This window comes from Knufia obscura (assembly GCF_036327395.1).
Source record: "Knufia obscura strain CCFEE 5817 isolate CBS 148926 chromosome Unknown scaffold_8, whole genome shotgun sequence".
NCBI lineage: Eukaryota > Fungi > Ascomycota > Eurotiomycetes > Chaetothyriales > Trichomeriaceae > Knufia > Knufia obscura.
The window spans coordinates 130,415-152,582 of NW_027042694.1; the positions used below are offsets into that span (position 1 = coordinate 130,415).

General features: G+C 51.3%; 11 protein-coding genes across 11 annotated transcripts; 4 read left to right on the forward strand and 7 right to left on the reverse strand.

Moving 5' to 3' along the window:
- Window positions 1-733: 733 nt before the first annotated feature.
- On the forward strand, window positions 734-1,749 carry PMZ80_006851 (uncharacterized protein; the record flags this gene model as incomplete). Its single annotated transcript, XM_064875261.1, has 2 exons — window positions 734-1,110; window positions 1,161-1,749. The coding sequence occupies 2 exons, from the start codon at window positions 734-736 to the stop codon at window positions 1,747-1,749; spliced, it is 966 nt and encodes a 321-aa protein (XP_064728526.1).
- Window positions 1,750-1,848: 99 nt separating this feature from the next.
- On the reverse strand, window positions 1,849-2,508 carry PMZ80_006852 (uncharacterized protein; the record flags this gene model as incomplete). Its single annotated transcript, XM_064875262.1, has 1 exon — window positions 1,849-2,508. One exon carries the CDS (start codon window positions 2,506-2,508, stop codon window positions 1,849-1,851), a length of 660 nt encoding a protein of 219 aa, XP_064728527.1.
- Window positions 2,509-3,830: 1,322 nt separating this feature from the next.
- Window positions 3,831-4,001, reverse strand: PMZ80_006853 (uncharacterized protein; the record flags this gene model as incomplete). The annotated part of the gene is made up of 1 exon (XM_064875263.1): window positions 3,831-4,001. A coding segment is annotated over one exon (171 nt), but the record flags the coding sequence as incomplete, so codon positions are not given.
- A 2,775-nt stretch (window positions 4,002-6,776) lies between these two features.
- Window positions 6,777-8,397, reverse strand: PMZ80_006854 (uncharacterized protein; the record flags this gene model as incomplete). The annotated part of the gene is made up of 3 exons (XM_064875264.1): window positions 6,777-6,917; window positions 6,968-8,167; window positions 8,221-8,397. The coding sequence occupies 3 exons, from the start codon at window positions 8,395-8,397 to the stop codon at window positions 6,777-6,779; spliced, it is 1,518 nt and encodes a 505-aa protein (XP_064728529.1).
- A 1,444-nt stretch (window positions 8,398-9,841) lies between these two features.
- PMZ80_006855 (uncharacterized protein) lies at window positions 9,842-11,967 on the reverse strand (the record flags this gene model as incomplete). The annotated part of the gene is made up of 2 exons (XM_064875265.1): window positions 9,842-10,834; window positions 10,891-11,967. 2 exons carry the CDS (start codon window positions 11,965-11,967, stop codon window positions 9,842-9,844), a joined length of 2,070 nt encoding a protein of 689 aa, XP_064728530.1.
- A 568-nt stretch (window positions 11,968-12,535) lies between these two features.
- Window positions 12,536-14,061, reverse strand: PMZ80_006856 (uncharacterized protein; the record flags this gene model as incomplete). Its single annotated transcript, XM_064875266.1, has 2 exons — window positions 12,536-13,891; window positions 13,942-14,061. 2 exons carry the CDS (start codon window positions 14,059-14,061, stop codon window positions 12,536-12,538), a joined length of 1,476 nt encoding a protein of 491 aa, XP_064728531.1.
- Window positions 14,062-14,654: 593 nt separating this feature from the next.
- Window positions 14,655-16,147, reverse strand: PMZ80_006857 (uncharacterized protein; the record flags this gene model as incomplete). Its single annotated transcript, XM_064875267.1, has 2 exons — window positions 14,655-15,896; window positions 15,944-16,147. 2 exons carry the CDS (start codon window positions 16,145-16,147, stop codon window positions 14,655-14,657), a joined length of 1,446 nt encoding a protein of 481 aa, XP_064728532.1.
- Window positions 16,148-16,765: 618 nt separating this feature from the next.
- Window positions 16,766-18,163, forward strand: PMZ80_006858 (uncharacterized protein; the record flags this gene model as incomplete). Its single annotated transcript, XM_064875268.1, has 1 exon — window positions 16,766-18,163. One exon carries the CDS (start codon window positions 16,766-16,768, stop codon window positions 18,161-18,163), a length of 1,398 nt encoding a protein of 465 aa, XP_064728533.1.
- A 735-nt stretch (window positions 18,164-18,898) lies between these two features.
- On the forward strand, window positions 18,899-19,222 carry PMZ80_006859 (uncharacterized protein; the record flags this gene model as incomplete). Its single annotated transcript, XM_064875269.1, has 1 exon — window positions 18,899-19,222. One exon carries the CDS (start codon window positions 18,899-18,901, stop codon window positions 19,220-19,222), a length of 324 nt encoding a protein of 107 aa, XP_064728534.1.
- A 402-nt stretch (window positions 19,223-19,624) lies between these two features.
- Window positions 19,625-20,345, reverse strand: PMZ80_006860 (uncharacterized protein; the record flags this gene model as incomplete). The annotated part of the gene is made up of 2 exons (XM_064875270.1): window positions 19,625-20,269; window positions 20,319-20,345. The coding sequence occupies 2 exons, from the start codon at window positions 20,343-20,345 to the stop codon at window positions 19,625-19,627; spliced, it is 672 nt and encodes a 223-aa protein (XP_064728535.1).
- Window positions 20,346-21,021: 676 nt separating this feature from the next.
- PMZ80_006861 (uncharacterized protein) lies at window positions 21,022-21,492 on the forward strand (the record flags this gene model as incomplete). Its single annotated transcript, XM_064875271.1, has 1 exon — window positions 21,022-21,492. One exon carries the CDS (start codon window positions 21,022-21,024, stop codon window positions 21,490-21,492), a length of 471 nt encoding a protein of 156 aa, XP_064728536.1.
- Between the last annotated feature and the right edge of the window lie 676 nt (window positions 21,493-22,168).

Here is a 22,168-nt window from a genome sequence, read left to right on the forward strand (position 1 = left end):
TCGGGTTATTTTTCGTTCAATTTCCGCAGCGGATACGGTAGGGCCACGAAGCATTAAGACCACTAACGCGTTTCGGTCTACCGTAGGCACGTGCTTGCTGCATGTTACTTGGACCCACCGTCACCTGATAACAACCTCAATTTCACCTCACCTGATACCTTCATCACCGCTCTGCCCTACGCGTCAAACCCTGTTTATGCTTTGGAGGCGAGGCCGTTGAAAACGGTTCCTCCCGACTGCCGAAGCCCTGGATTCAGCAACGTGCTAATAACTCGACAGGATGCACCTTGCAACAAAATGTCCGAGCTGTCGCTCTACCGGGTTCGATCTGCTGACCGTGTGCGCGTTCAATTTGGGTTTCTTCTAGGGCTGCTAAGTTTCTTCCGATTTACGTCGCATCCATGAATGCTTACTTCAGCCAACTAATCCTGATCATGGTATCGGAAGGACTCGCGTGGCCGGGCGGGTTCGGATTGCACCATGTATCTACTACAGGCACCGCCTCAGATTTTTCGCTAGAACAACGAGGTCTCCATGAGATTCGATCCGAACGCTGTTCGCCAGCATCACGCCACGAGATAAATTTGCTTATGTGAAATGTCAAAGACTAAGTCCAGTCCTGCCTCAGAGCAGTCATACTTTAAGTCTGCACGCCGCTCTTGCCCGACAACATACGCATGATACCGCCTCATTCTGCTTACTCATACTCGATATCGCACACACGAAAATCACGATGCAGTCCCTTCCGAAGTACATGGAACACGTTGACCGACGAGAGCTGTACACATCGTTACCGGCAAGAGTCGACTACCTGCACACCTTTCTCGAGTTCGGCCCCGACGATGTTGCCGCCTTGATCGATGGCCAAAAGTATATCAAGATGGTCATTCCTGCGATAGTGAATATGGTCTACAAGAAGCTGCTTCGGCATGATGTTACAGCAAGAGTATTCAGCACCAGAGATAGCAGGTCAGAGGTTGACCCCGACGAATGGGTATCGGAAGAGGGACCTCAAATCCAGAACCGGAAGATGTTTCTCAGGTGGTATTTGACGAAGTTGAATTCGGATCCGACTAATATGGAGTACTGGGAGTATTTGGATAAGGTCGGGTATGTATTAAGCAATACGAGTGACTGAGCAATAACTGAGCGTGGGCTAGGGCGATGCATGTCTGCAAGGGAGGCCGCCGAAACCCTTTGTTCGTCGACTACCTATTTCTCGGCGCGTGTTTGGGCTACATCCAAGACTCGTTCCTCGAGGCAATTCTATCACATCCTCGCCTTGACCTAACTCGAAAGATCGCAATCTCAAAAGCAATTACCAAGGTGATCTGGATCCAGAACGACTTGATGGCGAGATGGCACATGAAAGATGGGGATGAGGTACAGGACACGAGCACCGAGCCCGAGAACCTACAGCCAACAAGAATCTCACCACGAGTCCCTGGCATAAACGAGGATAAAGCATCGACACATAGCTCCGACAGCGGTAAGACCAGTCTGGGTCGTACCGAGGAAGATGTCAAGCTAGGCAATGAGCATAGCGTCTGCCCTTTCAGCGGTATGTCAAGCAGCCAAACATTCGACATGACGAAGCAACGAGCTCCAAAGCATAAGTTGGAACGCGATTCGAACTCAAACTATTTCGTGTCAAACAACGGAGTACCAAGACTGCAGGTCGTTGATGGACAGGTGGTTGGCAAAGAGAAACTGGACATGAGCATTCTATCAAAAGCACTGGATGAATGAAATACTATTCGGCATGTTACGAGTCTTGGCCTGCAAGATACCTGTTGGACTAATCAGATGCTTGAAAGACTCCGCTGCCTAGTTTGAACGATCTGGACACTACTTCTGGTCTGGGTTCGGCATCACCAAGGACTCCAAGGACGATCTCTTCTGAATAGGCCTTCCTGGTTCCGGTGGTGCTGCTGGGATTCTCCTCTGCTCAGGTCTCTCCATGAACCAGCCGTCAAGAAGGAAGAACAGGTCATCAACAGTATGGACCGAATCTGTCTTGACGCCACGGTACTTGGACCAGACAAAAGTGAAAGCTTTGCTTGTGGTGCGGCTAGTGATATAGTTCAACTTGATCAGGGTGTCAATGTGGGACAGGGTCGAAAGCTTCGCACTGAGTTTGCGACGCCATTCTTGATACTCGTCAAATGTCTCGGTGCCATCAATGGTGGCAATTTCTGGAAGTGCCAATTGGTTCTGGAGAGTGGAGAGGCGTGTATCGACCAGCTTGAGACTAGCCTTGATTTCTCCAAGATCCTGATCGAGGTTCTTTTCAAGAGTTGTAAGAGACACAGGTTGCTCACGCGGCTCATTCGCGGATCCTTGATCGGCTTCGTCACTCTTTGTTTCGGTCGAGCTTGCTAGGAAAGATAGGTCCGGAGTGTCTGCTGGTTGAGTCGGAGAGTCAGGTGCTGATGCCAGAATGCTAGGAATGCTAGGAATGCTAGGAATGCTAGTTTGGGACATTGTCTCTGGATGATCCTCAGCCATGAAGGAGGAGAATCCCGAGAATCCATCTGGTGAATGGGTATTTCTACTGACTGAACGTTGCTTGCCCTGCTCAAGCAAGACTTGCTGCTTGTCCTGTCCCAGCAAAGCTTGCTACACATATCAACTCAGTACCAGCTTGCCGCCATGCTCTGACTGAGGTTTGCCACAGATAACGTTGCTGGTCTGTCGCCATGGTCAAGCTACGAGCGCTCACAGACAGCTGTTGAAAGAGCTTGGGACACAGTTCAAGGGAGTTTATCCGATTGTTGTCCCAGTGCCGGAGCAGATTCAGCTGATGCTCGTTCTTGGCAGTCACGTGGTAGGTATCATGGCTCATCTCTTGCTTTTTGTGCACGGCTTGCACAGTAGCAATAGTCATCAACGCTATGTCCTCAGTCATAAGAGATAGCTGAGCTCAAGTGCCACCAAGGCGCACGTCGTGGCACGAGAAGCTGAGATTCTCTGAGGAGGAACGTCAGCAGCAGGAAGGTACTCCAGGATGTCTACAATTCTTCATGTCAAGGTGTAAGGGACTCCAGAAAGAATTAGCCACTAGTTCAGAGGTACATTGAGGGGAGCATGAGATGCCGGCAATGCATAGCCTATTCGTGCTCTAGAAGTGAGGCGTGGGGACAAGGGGCTATGGACGAATAAGAGTTGTTGATCACATTTGCAGTCCTCGTATTCGACAAACAACGCTGGGTTTGGTATTGCAGGGAAGCCCTATTCCATCACGTTAAGAAGTGGTTCCCATTGGTCAAACAACAAGTTCTCTGCGGCCCGATTAGCAATCCGCCTCTTGTCATATTTTGCACTCATTGATGCCTAGAGCACCCGTCAAGCACAATGCTCTCCTGACCATGAAGCTCTCCCAAAATCAGACAGGAAGCTCCCAATACACGTCCTTGAAACGCCTGCGGTGAACAAAAAGCTGACGAACAGGTCGAGTTTCGATAATCGGATTTATGTTGACAGATGACATGTTGTGTAACGATTGGCAAAGGTCGCCCTCGTCATCTGCGGTTCGTTTATGCAACGCTCAGCAATCTAAGTCGTATACCATTTCGCTTCAATGGTCGCTTAAACAATTGCATTGTAGTCGATGCGGGACGTGTCCCAAGGACAAGCAGTAAAACTGACGTTCATCAGTAGCCAATTCGAGACCTGCTTCAAGCTCATGCCATCGTTAGAAGCAAGATATTGAGGAGTCTTGTAGTCGCTCATTCTCTTTGTGTCGCATCGGCGAACAGAATCCAAACTCAAGCTTTCTGATCCGCGACCCTCGCCGTCTACGGCTTCTTCTGATGCTCGCGCTCCGAAGGTTATCGCGACTTATCTTTGTCGGGGTCATTCCTCTTGGCGAATTGCTGTAGATAGTTCGTATGGGCTTCGTGAGTTGTCATTGTCAACTTCGGATTTTTGATCTTGCCAATGATTCCTGTGCTCCCAGGAGCCTTCGTCTCGTCGCTCGTTCTTCCGATTCCTTCTTGCTTCTGTTCTGGAGCATTTCGATCTTAAGGCCATGTCAGCAAACGGAGCGCAATAATCAACACAACCTAACCTACATGTGGCATCTCCAGGCTCCTGACTTTTCTCAGAGGCAGTCTTGAGTACTGCAGCACGACTGCTTTGACCTCCCTCGCACTCTACGGGTGACCGAAGATTCTGGAAAGCGCCCTCGATAGGGATGCTAGAGACGGGAGCGGTTTGTCGACAGCGTTCACAAGAAGATTGTGGACTAAGTCCAGCAAGATCCTGTCGAATATCTGGCGGCCATGGACAGGAATGTGGAAAACATATTGACGAGTCAGAGTTCGATCTTTGCGACATATCTGCTGTCTTACTCTCCTTGGACCAGAGTTGAGGTTGGGCTTCATGTCTGGTACCCGGGTCATTGATATACAATTACCACAGCTCCTAGGCCCAGCCGGTGTTATTGTAAGCCTGGATGCCATAGGAGCATATATCTCAGAGCATCTGCTGCTGTGTAACGGTGCTAACGTTCTCAAGCCCCGGCGAGGAGGGAGGAGTAGGTCAATTGGTGGTCACGGCGACTTACTTTCGGACGCCATCGGCGGTGCAGCTGTGAATGAAGAAAGCCGACTGGATGAGTTGTTAGCATCTCAGCTGGCGGGTTATGGACAAGAGGTGTCTCAATGGCTGCGAGGGCAAAGCGAGTTTGACGAGGTTCTGGTCGAGATCAAAATCAAGCTGTCAATTATCTCTGTCGATGAACGCAAATCTGGGCAAGCAATGATCAGCCTGAAGTAAGGCAGCCAGTCAAGCAGCTGGGCATCGAGAAGATGCGGCTGTGATTCTGATGACTTTCTGCTCTCGGCTGTCTAAGAACAGCGGTCAAGGTCCGTAAACGGCAGCCACAGGGATGTTATTGTAGTTGGCGGCACCGTGGAAGGGGCAACAGCCATGTCAGAACCATGGTCGCGGTATGGGCAGGAGCGAAGGAGCAGAGGTCCATATTTGTGTGACACCTCGGCCAGGAAGACCCCCTACTCGAGAGAAAAGAATACTCGCTTTATCGATGTCTAGGCAACAGCGTGTGAGAACACGTCCTTCAGATCACTCCTCTTATTAATCGGCAGCTCTAGCTGCATCATCTGACCTCCTGAGCCCCGATAATCACAAGCTACGCAATAACACTCAGATCACCCGTGGAAGGCGGCTCGTGGGGCTCTAGTGCCTCATAATCAGAGACTAAGGGTACAAGCTCCCGAGGTCAATGATGTTGGGTCTCACCGCCAAAGCTCTCAAAGCTTACCAGAACATACAAATAGTCTTGTGTAACATAGAGGAGGCGCTGCGTCTAGTCTCACTCCGTGCCGCGCGATTCGACGCGTCCACCGGCTCGAAGGGTGGGCATTGCTATTCCTCTGGAGATACATTGACCGAGCATCACCACAACCATCACGAACCTAGTATGTGATACTATTGGTAGGGTCAACGACACGGGTTCAAAAATCATTGTTGTACGAATGTTCTCTTGGATATAATGAAGCGCCAGTCGGATCGTCGAGCACCGTGATTATGTGGCATGCGCTGCAGCAGCTCTAAATCACTTGACGCAAACCAAAAGCAGCACTCCCAACTTCTGGCGATACCGTGGTTCACGGACCAAGTCCTTCGGTCCTGTCATAATGCAAGTGCAAACAGAACGCCGATCTGGCCACATCGAATCGGTCCACAGCGAGACGGGCTCGGTAGAGGCTGTACCGAGCCTAGAGCGCAGCAGCAACGAAATCCGAGCGTCCATAAGTCGTGCAACAGTCTACGATTGATGGCAGGTCGCATGCTTTGAAAAGAGCTTTGGGCAGTCTGAGATGGACAGGACCTTCGCAGCAGGCTGCCTTAACCCCCTCTGCTACAGCCAGTACCCAGCCTCGACTGCGTGCCCGACCAACATCGCAATTTCCACAATCCCCAATTCAGCAAAAGATTCCTCTTGCCCGATCGACCCAAATGCAAGGCGTACTATGACGCTCTGAAGCCGCTGGATCCTGCATGAGACGGAGTGCAAAATGTGCTTAATTGACATGTTTCGCTGCATGTGATACAGGCATCAAGCTAGAGGTTTTCATCACGTTTTGATGCCCATAACCCAACAGCTACTCAGATGACAGCCATTTAGCGGTGTGGCTGTCCGATATCATGCATCGAGCATCTACGTACACCTAGCTGCTGCCTAATCACCGTCTGATCCTAAGAACAGATTTGCACAATTCTGTTTGGAAAAGTAATCCCCTCAAGCTTTCATGTTTTACACCGCAGGATGCTACGTACCTAGGCTCTACTAACTGCGATAGTGAGGCGAGGATTTGGTCAGATCCTCAAAAATTCCAACCCACATTCGTGTGGCCCAAGCTGGTTTGTAGACCTCGTTACGACTGCTCACATTTTCGATTCGACCGCACGTTGCTCTGTTGCTTTTCCTTCGAAGCTCGGGCTGATCCAATCACATCAGCATCAGGCGCTCACCGGCAAAGGCACGACACGAGGTGCGGAAATGAACCGCACAACGCTCGCTTTGCCTTCGCGCGCTTGATATGCATAGCAGTCGCAGCCTGGCACCGCAGCTCCCTGGTCTGATGTTTCTCAAGCGTCAGATTGACGCGCAGCAGCTATGCTACAACGATGACACGGCTACGTGAAATGGAAATGATCGAGCCATTTGAGTGGTAAATCTCTAGTAGCATTTCTGATCTAGCGCTATCTAAATCTGATACTAAGGCTCATACCCTTCACAATTCAGCCTTCTACTTCTCCTCAACATGACTAATCGAAAGCCTCTTCTCACCAATATCACGATACCGCTGCTCCTCATCGTCCTTACTCTGGTACAAAACACGTTTCGCCTCCGGGTTTGTACCCATAAACACAGTCGGGTGATCGTGGAACTGCCAAATGTTAGCTTTGTGTCTTTTCGGTCAAACACAAGACAACTAACCAGCTGATCAATCTGCTCCAACGTCCGCCCCGCACTCTCAACACCAAAGAAGTAAGTCAGGGGAACAAATGAAGCACACACAATAGCCCAGATCCAGAAGTAATTCCCACCGATATTGTTCAAGCCAATAGGGGTAACCATAACAACCACGAAATTCGACATCCAGTGTGAGAAGACACCGACAGCGGTAGACTTGTTTCTGACCCGGAGAGGTTGAATCTCAGCCGAATATGACCAGGAGACCGGCAAGATACCGAGCGTAAAGCAGTCGAGGAAGAGGAACATGAAGGCCACAGCAGCAGCAGCCATTGAGAAGTCGTTCTTGAGGAGACAGCCCGCGATAACAGCCATGCAGATGGCGCAGCCGGCGGATGAGCCCATGACGGTCCACCTTCGGCCGATCTTGTCGATGTAGAAGTATGGTGGCCAGGAGAAGACGGCGTACTGGGTGAAGGCCACGGAGGCGAGGATCAGCGACATCGACTGCGAGTAGCCGAGATAGTTCTGGAGGATGTAGGCGAGGTAGTAGCAGAGGGCGTTGACGCCTGACCACTGGTTCATCATGTACGGACCCATACCCAGGACTACACGCTGGAGGTTTCGTGCCTTGGTGGCGTTGCTGAAGACTTCGCTCCAGGTTGGTTCTTCTTGGTTGTGCTCGGCGGCGATGTTGTCCATGATCTCTGCGAGTTGACCTTCGACTTCCTCGTCGGTTTCTGGTAGATCGAGCAGTCGACCGATATTGTGGCGGGCTTCGTCTTTGCGGCCGTGTTTGGCGAGCCATCGGGGAGTCTCCGGGATGAAGAGGCAGAGGACGAGGACGATCAAGCTGAACAGAATCTGGCACGCGACTGGGAATCGCCATTGCAGCGAGTTGTTGGCGTGGAGTGTGGCGAAGCAGAGCCAGGAGGCGATAGCCACACCGATGATGATCAGAGCTGACTGAATGACCAAGAGAGCGCCTCGATTGCGTGCTGGGAGAGTCTCGGACTGCAGGATTGGCACGGCGACCGTACTGAAGCCGACGCCTACACCAGTGATAATTCTGGTGGCGAACATTTGCCAGTAGCTGAATGATGCCGTCTGAATGGCAGCTCCGACAACAACGATGAAGTTGGCAAGGATGATTGACTTCTTGCGACCGATTTTCTCTCCCCAGATGAAGGCGGCAACGGCACCTAGGGCACATCCAATATCGTACTGATGACGCATTAGCTTGGATCGTGGCAATTTGGCGTCCTGGTAATACTCACGATAGCTGTAACGAGACCGCTCATGGTTGGACCGGGGTTCCCAAGCATGTTTTGGAACCTCACACCAGCCAAGATCCCTCCGAACAGTCCCTGGTCGTACCCGACGAGCATAAAATTTACGCCACTGCAGAGGAGGATGATGAGGATGAGGGATTTGCCTCGGAGTTCTGGACCCATGATGGCGGTAGTTCTGCGGAGTGTTAGGGAGTCGGTGGTACCAAGGACAGCTCTTACAGCTGCTACTTGGGAAGTGACAGATGTACAGCAGCGACTTCGAGCATATATGTGCTTCCACAGACTTGAAGCACGCGTGGCCCGTCAGCCATGTACCCCGGATACCAGACAAGTCAGTCCGGGCTCAATCTTCGCGCCAAACATGTCCGCCCCGCTGGGCGATCACTAATGCAGGATTCAAGAGTCGAGCCAATGCTCAAAGCGCAATCCGTGTTGCTGATCGCGAGGAATGGCCGCACGCATTACCGGATGCAGTAGCCCGCTGATGATCTGGTGTACTTTTGACTTTCTGCACAACTTCGGGCATTTCTAGCTCCACCAAAACATGGGGTGCCGAGCCAATCAAAACTAGGATTCCCCCAGCCTCCGGATCTTGGCACTGCTCAGCTTGTGGAAGTGTGAGCCTTGGGATTCCCATTTAGGATATCCCGGACAACGGTGACGACTCCGATATTGACCGATGCTTTCACTTAGGTGCACGTTGACCGCTCCGATGTACCCGCCAACGGCGTGCATGTCCTTGACACGTTGTCTGCATGTCAGCGACGAGAGACCTTGCGATCGAGTCCGTGGTTGCAACGGGCCATGTTCATGCTAGCTGGGCGACATACGTACGCCATGGTATACTTCGTTCTGTAGTGCTGACTCTGCCTTGATCACCAAGTTGCTTCTGCATAGCTGATTATTGTTGACCAAGCTCGATGCATTTGGATGGCCGACACATCTACCGCTGCAGCTTTGGCAGGCTTCTCGGGGAGCAGAAACTTTGCCAAGCAGAGTCCATGCCGCAAGACTCTAGAGGTCGTATGTGAATAGAAAGATCCGTGGTCAGGACGTTGATCTTCAGACCTTGTAGCCTGATGAAAACGATAGAACCGTGCATCGCAATCGTACGTGGTTTTGTAGCTATGTGATCACAATGTGACGCGTTGTCAGGTCTTGGAATATGAAGGAACAAGCTAGCACTGATCCAAGAAAGGAAGTCGCGCTTCGCACTGAGTACTTCATCAGTTTCGGGAAGTGACCGCTACCAAGAGTCTGACCGTGAAATGAGGTCCCGGGGCAGGAAGGATACGGTTGGTCGCAAGTTCCAAAGCGAGATTTATCCCCTTTCGGTCTCCGCTGTTTGAGGACACTTGTGCTTTGTATGTTCCCGCTGTCGAGCATATTATATACGGCACAGGTTTGCTTGGTCTCAGGCAGCAGGACTTCGAAGCACAGATCACCAGCTTGATCGAGGCAGAGAGGTAGGCAACGTCGAATCCGAAGCATGATACATCTGTGAGCATGAGATGGCCATGGGTAGCATTGTGCTTCATGCCACCACTTTAAGTTCCGCGGTCCACATCGTCGTGGAAAGATACTGAGCTTGTATGACTGTCGAACTTCAACCAGCGAACCAAGCCTCGTCTTGCAGCATAGGATAGTAGAAGCCTTGAAACTGATCACCCTGAATTTGCGTGTCCAGAAATCCCGGATCAAAGTCAGCCTGTGTCAAGAAGTCCTGCAACGATGGTTCTGCCAACGCCATCTCCGCAGTCATCGTTGGCTGAAAAGCGCTTCCAGGAGTCGTGTTGGACGGTGTAAATGGTGCTTGTGGGAAAGTCAAGGCAAATGCATCGAAGGTATTAGTGTCGGCTGGATTGCGAAATGCTGCAAGTCCATGTTTGATCGCCTCGAGATGCTGGCAAAACTCCTTTGCAGCATAGTTGCCATTCTGCTTCAGCTGATCAAGAAACTGGTACGCCGAGTCGAAGCCATCTTTATCGGAATCCTCGTTCTCACCAATCGAAATGCTGGAAATAGCAAGGATCGTGGCCGCGGAGAAGAGATATTGCGTATATGTGTAGTCATAGATGGCAAATGAGCCGTCAATCCAGGTATCTGTCAGTAACCGGTGAGAGTGACGAGCACACCGAATGCATGCTTCGGCCAGGGCGAGCGGCGTCTCTCCAATCTCTTGTTTCAGATCTTTAGTGCGTGATGTATCAAGCCAAAGCTGTTTGTGCGCTCGAAGAACATGCAGAAGGATCGGTCGCGTAGATAAGATAACGTATTGGTTGAACGACAAATGTAACCACTTCTGTGGGCGTTGCAGGGACTGTGCGACGCCTCTTGCCGGTATCTGCAGATGCTTTGGCAGACTCTCGACCCAGCTTCTCAGGTCCTTCAGGGCTGTTTGGACCCGCTGGGAAAATGCTCCGTGTACTGACTTGCGATTATATATCGAACTGATGATGTGTCGAGAGAGCTGTGCCAGTCGGATGCTTGCATTGGCATATTCAACGTCAAGGAAGTCTGCGGCCTCAGTATCGGATAAACCAACCGCTGAAGGAAGGTCGACACCGATATCGTCATCGTTGATGCCTATAGGATGACCCTGGTGATAGTTCTTAGCAAAAATATCAGATCTGCTGGGCTTATTACTCAACCTACCATTTTTGAAGCCCAGAGTCGCTCCAGGGTATACGAAGTCCACCAGACACGTATTCGATGCTCTCGCGCCGCACGTTCTGGCACTTGCGACTCGGGTACATTCTGATGTAAACCCATGATGATGCAAGACCTGACTGCTGAGCTTGCCAAGTAATATGCACCATGTCTCCTATTAAGAAGAAGCGAGTACAAGGAGAGCAAGAGCAGTACCTCAATGTAGTCAATTTGTGGTCTTTCTCGTGTCCCACGCAACATTCTGCTGGCTCGCGCAAAGTACCCTAGACCAGGAAAAGTATCCTCCGACGTCGACTGTGTCCGGCACGAATACGCCTCGCCTAGCGCAAAGAGCGCCTCAAGCTTACACGTGAAGATTGTTCTCGGAGCTGTTGGATCTCGATAGTGCCTCTTGAGCCCATTGTACACATCACTTTTCCGACAACAGTGGTAGCACGAGCCGACAGTGTCAAATGCAGCCTTGACCAATAGACGTGCTCGCGCGAGAGGAGGCCATGGCATCTCCTTCTCTGCAAGGCCAATCAGCTTCCCATCTGTAATGTAGTGAGTGCGAGGAATGTGCTCTGCCTTTCCATCTTCGGCGAGAGCCTCACGAAACCGTGTTGCAAAAGCAGCATCCGCAGCTTCGCCGATATGGATGGGTCCTGTGTTGGCAAGCGGAAAGAACCATGATCTATCGTTGAGCAACGGATTACGAGCGTCACCATTCTCCAACGGACTCGAGGGTACGTCGGCCACAGTATTTGTAGTCTGAGGCTCAACATGGCCATCAGTGCTTTGACTTTGCTCTCGAAGGCGCCGGTTTTCTGCTACGAGCTTCTCGATGTAGCTTGAGTTGACGGTAATCTTCTGATCACGCTTGGGATAGTGGCACTCATCCTCCCGCTTGGCTTGCTGACATGGCTCGCATGGATGGCCGAACGAGCACTTGATCTTCCGTGTATGACAAGGTCGACATGCTATTGGTTTCTTGCGTGGCTTGTCGAGGGCAGGAGAACCAAAGTCTGTGTCCGACACCTTGCGCTTGTGAGACACATCTCCTGTTTCATGACCTTCACTCATGGCATCGCGTGCTCCAATTGACGAAGGTGCAATTTCATGCTCAGTCGACTGAAGCGTTCGGCGTCAGAAGCGGCAAAATCTTCAATCTTGCCGATGGTCGGAGCGGTATTAGGCACGTGACCGAGCAACACAGCAGGAAGGCTACTAGGCCGCTAAGATAGGTTACACCTTCCTCCTTAGCAGATCATTCATGCTTGCCGGCTGACAGAACAATCATAAAGATGACGAAGATTAGGACTCGAGTAGGGGAATAATATCCATAACGATGCAACAACTCATAATTCATGATTAGATCTCTCTATGCTGTCCCAGCAGTGCTCGATATCTCACTCGGGTCGATCAATTCGAGGACGTAGAGCTCTTCCGGTATGTCTTGATGCACCTGTAACTGCCGTTTCGTGGCCCGCCTCAAGTGCTTGACATCTTGCTTTTTCATCCATCTTTCCAAAGCCCAACGCTTCTAGCTCTCGAGTGATAATATTTTCTTTTCTCGCTTGGTTGGCCGTCCACCTGAACTTGTCGTGGGTCTATTGTTGTCGTCTCCTGCCACGAAGCCTGGCTTTGATCGCTAATCAAAAAGATCGCCAGCTCTCTGCCTCGGCCCTCTAGCCCGGACAGGCTGGTCGAATAATTCTTTGCCTCTGTTCCCACCTCTACCACCATTTCCAGTAGAGAATCTGTCCGGGAACAGCTCTTTCACGTCACCTGCTCTGCCCTTGATACTCATACCTTGGTTGGCTGAGCCCTTGATACTGAAACCCGTGTTGACATCTCTATCAAACAACTCCTTGCCAGAATTGACAGTCTGCTCGCGTATGCTCTTGGTACTATCAAGAGACAAGCTCTTCCTGCCGAATCGTTCTGCCAAGTCCTCCTCCAACCTGGAATCAAGCGCGTGGGCTCTTCTATGGCTTCTAGCCGGAGAATTGTTCTGCGCTGCTTTAAGGTCGGCTCGTAATTGACGGGCTACGCCCTGGTTCGTCTCGTAGCTTGTCGTCATTGTCCTGTCTTTGGGCTCTGATTGTAGCGATTTCGAGATTCGTGTGAAGATAGAAGGGTCGTCGCTTCGCAAGCCGCTAGAGCGGGGAGTGGAATGTGAGGATATTTCGAAGAGTTCGCGACCCGTGTTGTTTCGCCTTCGCGGTGGCGGGCTGTCTCGATTTCGGTAACCGTTCCGTCGCTGCCTTCGTGGGCCTGATTCGGAATCGGAGTCTGAGATGGCTATAGCGTCGCCGTTCGCAACAGGGCTGGCAGATCGATGCCTCCTATCGACTCGAGAGAAAAGATCTTGGCCTCTGCCTCTGGTTGTGGTCTTCTTCTCGGCTGGCGCATCATCGTACATGCTCGCTTCGAAGTCGTTCGTCGCATCTGCGTTGTCGTCCTGATGTCGCCGCCGTCGGTGTTCCCTATCGTCGAATCTCCGTCTCTTGTAGTCCCCGCTTTCCCCCCTACCGACTCTTCGCGCTCGTTCAGCTGGATCTGCTTCGGGGTGCATAAGGTAGTATCTGCTGGCGTCTTTGGCACCTTTCTTTTTCCTGTCGCCTACCATGGCAATACGCACTTGGAGCATCGCACCCGGATTTATGACCAGCGGCTTCGCAGTCCGTAATACGAAAGGGTGATCTGTGACATCTTGCTCGGTGATTGGGTGCATGACAAACTCGAGCAAGGCCTTCTTTGCCAGGGACTTGTCCTTGTAGACCAGATTCGCACTGGTATCGTCTACCCACTGCACATATGGGTCTGCCTCAGTAAAGTAGTCGCTGGCGAATGTCCGAATGTTATCCGTAGACAAGTCATCGACCCCACTAATATGGACTTTCTCCCATTGTGGTTCTTGTGCTGGATCCTCCAGGTATATGGCAGCCACCTCCCCTGTGCTCACTTGATGCCCTGTTGGTATGAACTCTGGTTCTTCTCCTTCCTGTTCACTCTCGTCAGGCTACTTCTTGTAGGTTCGCATTGCGGTCATACTTCGAGTATCTCGTCCTCGCCAGCGACTGGCACCGTGTCGTCAACGTCCATATCTATGTCTATGTCCATAATATCGTCTTGTGTAGTCGGCAGTGTAGCCGGTGTCATGGCCAAAGCCATATCGAAGGAGTGTTTCTGAAAGTGATTTGGAGCTTTGGCTGTGCCGCTACGACTTGTGCTTGCTCGTTCAGGTGATGCAAGGTGTATCGCAAGGAGATGAAGCTCAATCGTGGACTTTGCCGGTATTTATGTCGTTGATAAATGCAATCAATGTGAAGCAAGCGTGAGCTAACGGGTATCAGAGGTGTGGTTGCTGAAGCATTTCTGAGTCGCGACTCTGAGATGAATTGGAGAGGCTGTAACGAACGCTCGACTCCGCTGAGATCATGCTCACTTCACTTTGCGCGTCACTGGGCTGCTTACATAAGTCGCGATTGCACTGACTAGCATTACCCCTGCATGAGGATAACGGGGTGACAGTCGGAACAAACACGAATTGTCTGGCTAGTGACTGTGTGCTTGTGATCACAGGCGGAAGATGCCAGGTTCTTCGGGATTGCGTTCACTTACACGTCTTTTGAGCTATTAAGACTGACCTGTGCAGCAGAAGCTGTTTACTGTAATAGCATGGCAAACGAGCTTCATTTGAAGATCCAACAATCACAAAAACTCTTCATTGGGTATCATCAATCTTGTGCTATGTACTATTAATATTATCGCGCCCCGAGTGTTTGCAGAGCAAGCTGAAATTCCTTGATTGCCGTGGGTACATCCTCAAAGTTTAGTGCACTAATTGCCCAACGAGCGTGCTTTTGTGCTTTCATCATCGATTCCTCATCGACCTCTACGTTTGTGTTTGCTGCAGCTTGGGGTGCAGGAATGTATGATAGCTGGGACGGCGCTGCTGGTGCAGGAGCAAACGATGGCTGCCGAATTGCATTTGACGGTGTCGATGCAGGGGGTGCATATGGATTCATCGGTGGCGGCGGCTGAGGTATGTTCATCGGCTGAGAGGGTGCTTGAGGCAGATTCGTGGGTATTGAGGCAATTGGTGGCTGGCCAGGCGTAGGTGGTGCCTGGAAAGAGTCCAGGGGCGTCTTCGGAGCGATGGGTTGAGCTTGTGCGAACGTTGTAGGCGCAGACGGTAAGCCTGAATCTGATGGTGCGGTCGGAAGGGACACCCCGCCAGCGTCATCCGGTGGCGCTGATGGCAGTTCCAATGCTTGGTCAGAATCTACCAGATCATTTGGCGCAGAGGGTAAAGTTGGTGGTAGGTTCGGTTGTGTCTGAGCTGACGTGGGCGACGGCATCCGAGGAAAGTAGTTCCCTCCAACAGAAGACTGCCGATCCGGACTTATGGGAGAGACTTGGTTTTGGTTATGGTTGTAGAAGCTAGAAGCGTCTTTGGGCAGCGGCGACACCCCTGCGCTCGCCGCTTGTGAGTTGCTCTCATTTGGTGGTGGAGCAGAAGGTGCGCGAGATGGATGTATTGACTCGTTGAGGGAAGATTGTGGTGCAAGTCCTGCTTGCTGTCGGTCTGCCTCATCTGGTACATCGGCAACTGAAGGCTGTCTGTCTCTTGAGACGCCATTTAATGCCTGCACTTCGGGGTCATTGGGATCAAGCGGCGGAGCTTCCTCTTCTGCTGCAGATTCCTGCTTTGGGTTCGATAGATTGGGATCCTCACCAGCCTTTAATGCCTTCACAATTCTTAGAGCATGAAACTTTGCGAACTTGATCTTCTGCTGGACATCTGGCTCCAGCGGACCCCATATTTGCAGTAGCTCCAGAAATGTAGCTGAAGCTTGAAAGGTTTCTGCCGTCTGCTTGGATGCCTTGTCCGCCCTCACAGCGTTATCTGCTCTTGTGAAGGTATCCAGACCGAATTGCTCGACATAGGCTTTCCCAGCGACGTCGTCCGTTACCGACTCATCGTTCGCATGATCTGTTTTGAACTATGTTCGCGTCAGCTGGGCCATGTGCCTGTTTACCTTGCGCCCACCTTCTCTAACTTGTCCATAAGATTCGTTGTGTATACCAATGCCTCTTCGTCTGCGCTATGCAGGCCCTTCTGCAGGATCTGCTGCGCGACCCAATAGTTGGCCCAGTATGCTATTACTGGCTTTGCTTGTTCAAGCTGTCCAGCTCGAAGCGCAAAACGCGCAACATCTGCTGGCTTCAGCGAAGCCGGTAATTGTGTAGACATTGATGATAGCGTGACCGTTGCGAATCTTGTACAGGGCTCCAAGACGTACTGCTATGCAGTGAGCAGGAAACAGTGCCGCGAAAGTCGTTGTAGCCTGTTGACGCAGGAGCAAGAGGCCGCATATTGTTCATCGAGAAAGTCAAGCTCCAGGCTACGCAATTGCGGAGAACTCCTCCACGGCCCCTAACCACGTGTCTTGGCTATTAGTTATGTCCGGGCATTTCAACACCGAGGACACCATAGCTCCTTTTCCTCCTCGATAGAGAGACAACTTCATCATATTGTGTTTGGCGAACATTGCCGGCTCTGATAGACTGTCCTCAATTCTCCAAGTACAGATACGTGCCCGCAAAAGTCATACAAGAGGCCGCTCGAGCAACCTGTTGCTGCGCACGGAAATCGTGACTTCACGCACCGAAAGAGCTCTGAAGAAGAATGAGGCAAGAACGCTGTGATTGGTCGGACATAAACGACCTCTCTTTGCCATCATGATCACCACGAATCGTTGTTAACACGTATAGCCGGCAACCCTTTTCTCTGACTTGAATCAGCAGGAGTACTATCGCTGTAGCGGCGCGTCTATCCATCATTCCAGAATAGCTCAGATTCGAACTTATCATGGCAAGTGATCAAACCTCAGCGATCTTGGTAGCCCGCTTTCTGAAGGCAAACCACTACACCGGGACCCTCCAAGCATTCTTGAAAGAAGCAAATCTGCCTGAAAAGGCCGCAGACACAAACTCTGGTGATTGGACGCTGGAGAAACTCATCGAGGAGAAGGTACAGTTTGATACCAGTCTGAAATTCGAAAGGAACGATAATGAAGCAAGCCAAGGCTGGTCCAAGCCTGCTCCGTCCGTTGCAAGCGAGCCAGAGCTGCACATCAACGCAAACGTGTTATGTGTTGCGGCGTCTTCCGACAGCAAATCTCTCAGTATCTCCACAGCTAACAACACCTGCTCCTCTGTCTCCTGCAGGACGCCATACCCGACGCTGATCGATCAATGTTTCAAGGCAGATTCACCGATTTTGTCGACAACGGTCTACGACGGCGGGCACAGTACAGCATCGACAACCATGTCAGGCAAACTCATGATTCACAAACGTGAGACTGGACAGCTACTCGCAGAGCGTCGCGATCACAGCAAATGGGTTGTACATGTGGCTGCATGGACGCCGCCCCGACACGACGACAATTACGTACTCATTGCCACAGCTGGTTGGGATCAAAGAGTCCACATATACGACCTCGGCTCGCAACACTCAGACGAAAACGGAGCGCCTAGCCTGCCTCCTCCAGCTCATTCAATCGCGTTGCCTAGCAATCCTGAGTCAATGGTCTTCGTCATCAATCCTGACACTGGTAAGCTCTACCTTGTAGTATCCCGCAGAGACTCTAGCTTTCTTCATTATTATCGGATCGAGACGGGGGAACACACATCGCCAGATGAGATATCTGTTACACCGGCTGGTCGACAAAACCTAGCACCTCACTCGAACGCCTGGGTAGCATTCACACCGTCTGCACTCGCTCTGCATCCCTCAGATCCGACTCTGCTAGCCATAGCAACGTCTCACCTCCCACATCTGAAGGTCATCCTAGTGCGCCTGCTATTCCCAGATACTCCATCCACACAAGGCTTCATTGACGCTCCGCCTCCTCAGACTCAAGCCGCGATGGCACGAGCAGATCTTGCCCTACAAGACCGCGAAGATGCGGCTATCACTCTTCAAGTTTCCACTCAAGCACCACAGACACCATACAGTACGCCACAGATCGCCTGGCGACCGGATGGTAGTGGTGTTTGGGTGAACGGAGATGATGGTGTCATCAGAGGTGTCGAGGCTAAGACTGGAAAGGTAGTAGCATTGCTGAGGGCCCATGAAGCTGCATCTAAGGTCAGAACGCTGTGGGCTGGGCTCGTCGACGATAGGGAGATACTGATAAGCGGTGGTTTCGATCGGAAATGTTTCATATGGGAAGTTGCGAAGGAAGGCTCCGAGGCAGCTTCCTGAAGCCTGCATCCTCTGGAGAAATCTGGTCAGGGATTTGATCGCGGTTGCCGCGACTTCTACTCGAGTACGAAAATTTGGTCGTGAGCAACACCAGAACTTCAAAAGACAAAAGGTCTCTCTTCTTCTAGTCCGGGTGCACCCCATCACTGTCCACAACATTATATGCCCTGTCACAGGCATCCACAATCTGTCGTGTACAACTATAACATCGCGTTTGGTTCCCATCCAAAATCCGCTCAGCAGCAAACTCTCCTCACGCCTGGTTGTGCCCTTCTCTGTCGTGGAAGGAGCGAAGCAGTGTTGTTACAACCAATTTCTGTCCATTATAGCACCTTGTTCAGCTAATATTTTAGGCTACATTACACAGCAACCCAGTCGGGAAGACTGTTGACATGACTGTATTGCATCTGGTCTCACCAAGTTCTGCAAAGGTGGCTGAAGTTATTACCCCTGCCGGCCTTGGGCGACGGGTGCGAAACTTGCTCGATCCCACTAAAGTTGAGGTTCTTAGCGTACCATAGGTAGACGGCATCTTGCCAAAGCCCACATATATGAGTAGACGGTTGCTCTTGCTGATTTCAGGTTCAAGGCAGTCCCTGCCCACTAATTTACGCCAATCCACAAGAAACAACATACCCGCGGATAACTAGCAATGAACAACCACAAACCATCCAAAAACAACATCACCACCTATACACCACAAGATTCGTTACCGAGGCATCACTAATTCTCACAATGGCCTCACAAGAGATTCACTTATCTTTCCGTCGTCGCATCTTCGGCATCCTCTCCCTCTTCCTCGGGGTCATCGTCTTCACATTCCCTCACTTCGCTCTTTATGAAAACGTCCTTCAACGTGCGGTTTGCAACTCAAGTGAGACAGCCGAGTGGATCGCTGCCCTACCATCCGCTAGTGGTGGACTAATCGTGATGGGCATCACGACTTTGTGCAGGGATTGTCCGAGGACGGGTCTTGGTCTTTCTCTGGGCGTGGTAGGACTGAGTGCCGTTGCTATGAGGTACGCTGGGCTGAGTCCGGGCGAGTTGTGTCTCAGGTGAATCGAGGTCTTCCTACTCCTCCGATAGTGATGCGCCAAGGTTGTGGATGATGTAGACTGGCAGAGAAAGGAGTGAAGATGCGCAGCTCTGAGAGGGTTGTGATACGCAGGAGTGCCGCAAGCAGGCAGGGATTGAGATGCTTCATGTGAAAGGGCAAGCCTTAACATACGCTGTCGAATGAAGGCGCCAGGACGAGCTCGGATATGCGTAAAGATGTGACAGCATCTCCGTCCAATATTATGAGCTCGAAAACCTATGTCGTGATACGCTTCTACCGCTATGCAATTCAAATGCCGGTACCAAATGCAGCATTGCTCCTGATCCTAGGTATCGATATATGTTATTTCCCAAACTCAACGCCGTTACTTCCAATGCAAGCCCGATCTTTCCATGCTGTGTCCATTAAACCGTATCATCGTCATAGTCAAACCGCACATCCTTGAGGCCTCTTCTACCCCATCCACCCTTACTGCTAGACGACCACCCATCTTTACCGCGTGGTCCCATGCTTGCACAAAACTCCTTGTCACCCGGCGGCCTCTCGTTCTTCGTATTTCCCGTCAGCATACTTTGCAACGACATGCAGACTGACTCCACGCTCTGAACCGGCGACCATCCTGCTGTTCCCAGGAGATCAAGGCAGATGATGCCATTCGTGTAGATATGTGGATGGATCGGGATGGGCCTGTGCCCGTTATCCACTCCCTGCGACTGAGTCTGCGACGAAGGCTGTGGTATCGAGATTGGCGGGTCATCTGCTGTCAGGTCTATCACCTCCGAATTATGCGCCGCTATCTCTGGTTGCGTCTGCGGTTGAGCTTGTGGTTGAGGTTGTGACTGGGCTGGATTCGGTGGTACATAGAAAAAGGTCACTTCGGGCGGCTCGATGGGGTAGTTCTGTCCGAATATGAAGACGAGTCTGTAGATCTGGTTGGCGTATATTGGGTTATTGTCCAGCACTCGTATGTCTAGTTCCCAGGTTCGCAGGTCGTCGGCTTTGATGAGTTCGATGCCAGGTGGGAGTTTCTGCCGGGCTTTCTGCAGCTCCTGTTGCTGTTGTTAGAGGATGCTAGTATCGTGAGTAGGTATGATTTACCTTGCCCAAGCGCTTCGCAGCGAACATTATGGATGGGGTTGACAAGTCTCCCCAAGGTGCCTACTAAAGTATCGTATGAAGGTGGCTATTCCTGGCCTGAAATCTAAGTCACAGGATGTAAGAGAAAGAAGGATGAGCAGGCAGGCGCAATAGGTCTTTGAAACGGTGCAAGCGCGCAAGGCACGAGTGATATCAATGCGTTCAAGGCAGCCGAGACGGCCGTCTTGCCTGCGCATGTTTAGCGGCAAGTGGGCATGCGGATCGTGCGTCAGAAGGTGGCCATTGTGCTTATCGATAAGCTGAGATCGCGCCAGAGTGTTTTGGGAGTAGCGTCAGGCTTCTAGGCCCCTATTCTGTCTTCCAACGTCGAGCTCTCTTGCTTGGTCTCTCACCACTGCATTGCAGTCGCCTTGGTGGAGTGCACAGTACAAATCGTGAACTGTTTCCAAGGTGACATGAAACCCGTTTCCAAGGTGACATGAACCCGTTTCCTGTGCGACAGTGCCAGCTCATGACTAGAACGATCTTCGATATGGAAGGCTACTGAGACGCGTGCGTCGTATTCGTATTGCAGCTGATGAGGGTAAACGTGTAGGTTATAGTTGAGATAAATGCCCCCGCAAAGCTAACTATTGTCTGATCATTGCTGCTCCATGTTCGCCTACTATAGTGTGATTCATCTGTAATTGACAGTACAGTAGCTATGACAACCACTAAGGCCGGGACTGCTCCGCCGGGCGTTAGAGACCCAGCCCGGCGGACGATCAAATCATCCCTTCTCAAAGACAGCATGACCTATACCAGATACTCTCTTGAGACGAATGGCGAGTTCACTGAATTCGACTCAACCATCGGCCCGGGCTACAGCAACCCAGAGCATTATCATACTCGTTTCACCGAAACCTTCACCTGCACGGCTGGAGTGCTAACCATTATGCTTGACGGAAAGAAGCTTGTATTGGAGTCCGGTGAGAGTGCAAAGGTTGACATCGGGCACCGGCACTCCTTGGCCAACGCGAGCGATGAGGAAGCAAGGTTTTTGACCCGCTTAGAGCCAGGCGACGAGAGCTTTGAACAAGCTATGTATATCATGCATGGGCTTGCTGAAGATGGCATGACGAACAGGGACGGCGTGCCTGGGAGCCCGATCACGTTGGCTGTACTTGTGGGTTGATGGATACGTGGTTGACGGGCTGGGGTTTCTGGCTAGCGAGCCCGATGCTCTTCGTTATGAGGAGGTACGGAAAAGGCAACGGGCTCGAATCCAGGCTGGTGCAGAAGTATTGGAGCAGTGATTGACATAAATCCACACGTGCGGGAATGTACCTAGGTATCGAACAGAGACCTAACCGGGCATCTTCGTGCGGTTCACTACTTGAATGTCGTTTGTCGCATCCATTACATAAAGGACAATTCTTACTGTGCGCATCAATGTGCACTCAGAGCCCTATACCTCTACCGTAGCTACTCAGTACGGCTGTGTCAACCCCAAGAGACGAAGCGTCTGCCAAGAACAATACTATCACGCGTCGTCGTTTTCAACTTCCTCAATTCTTTTGCTCCAGCTTCATTATCATCGTCCAGATACGGCTTCGCTGCTACACAAATGCTTGAAACCTGAACCCTTTCCCATCTTCTTACATTATTCCGACCGTGGTGTAGCTTCGCAGGGACAAGATGGTGCGCTCGACCGTCACGAATAACCTTGAAGAATGTTCATAAGCAAGGTAGGTTCTGGGCAGACCCGACTTGTGTCGAGTCAGATCTTTCATATGTTGTAACTGCAGCAAAGCAAGTGGCCGAAACTGTTCGCCGACTCACTGCGATCGATATAGCTTCAGGTGGGTGCA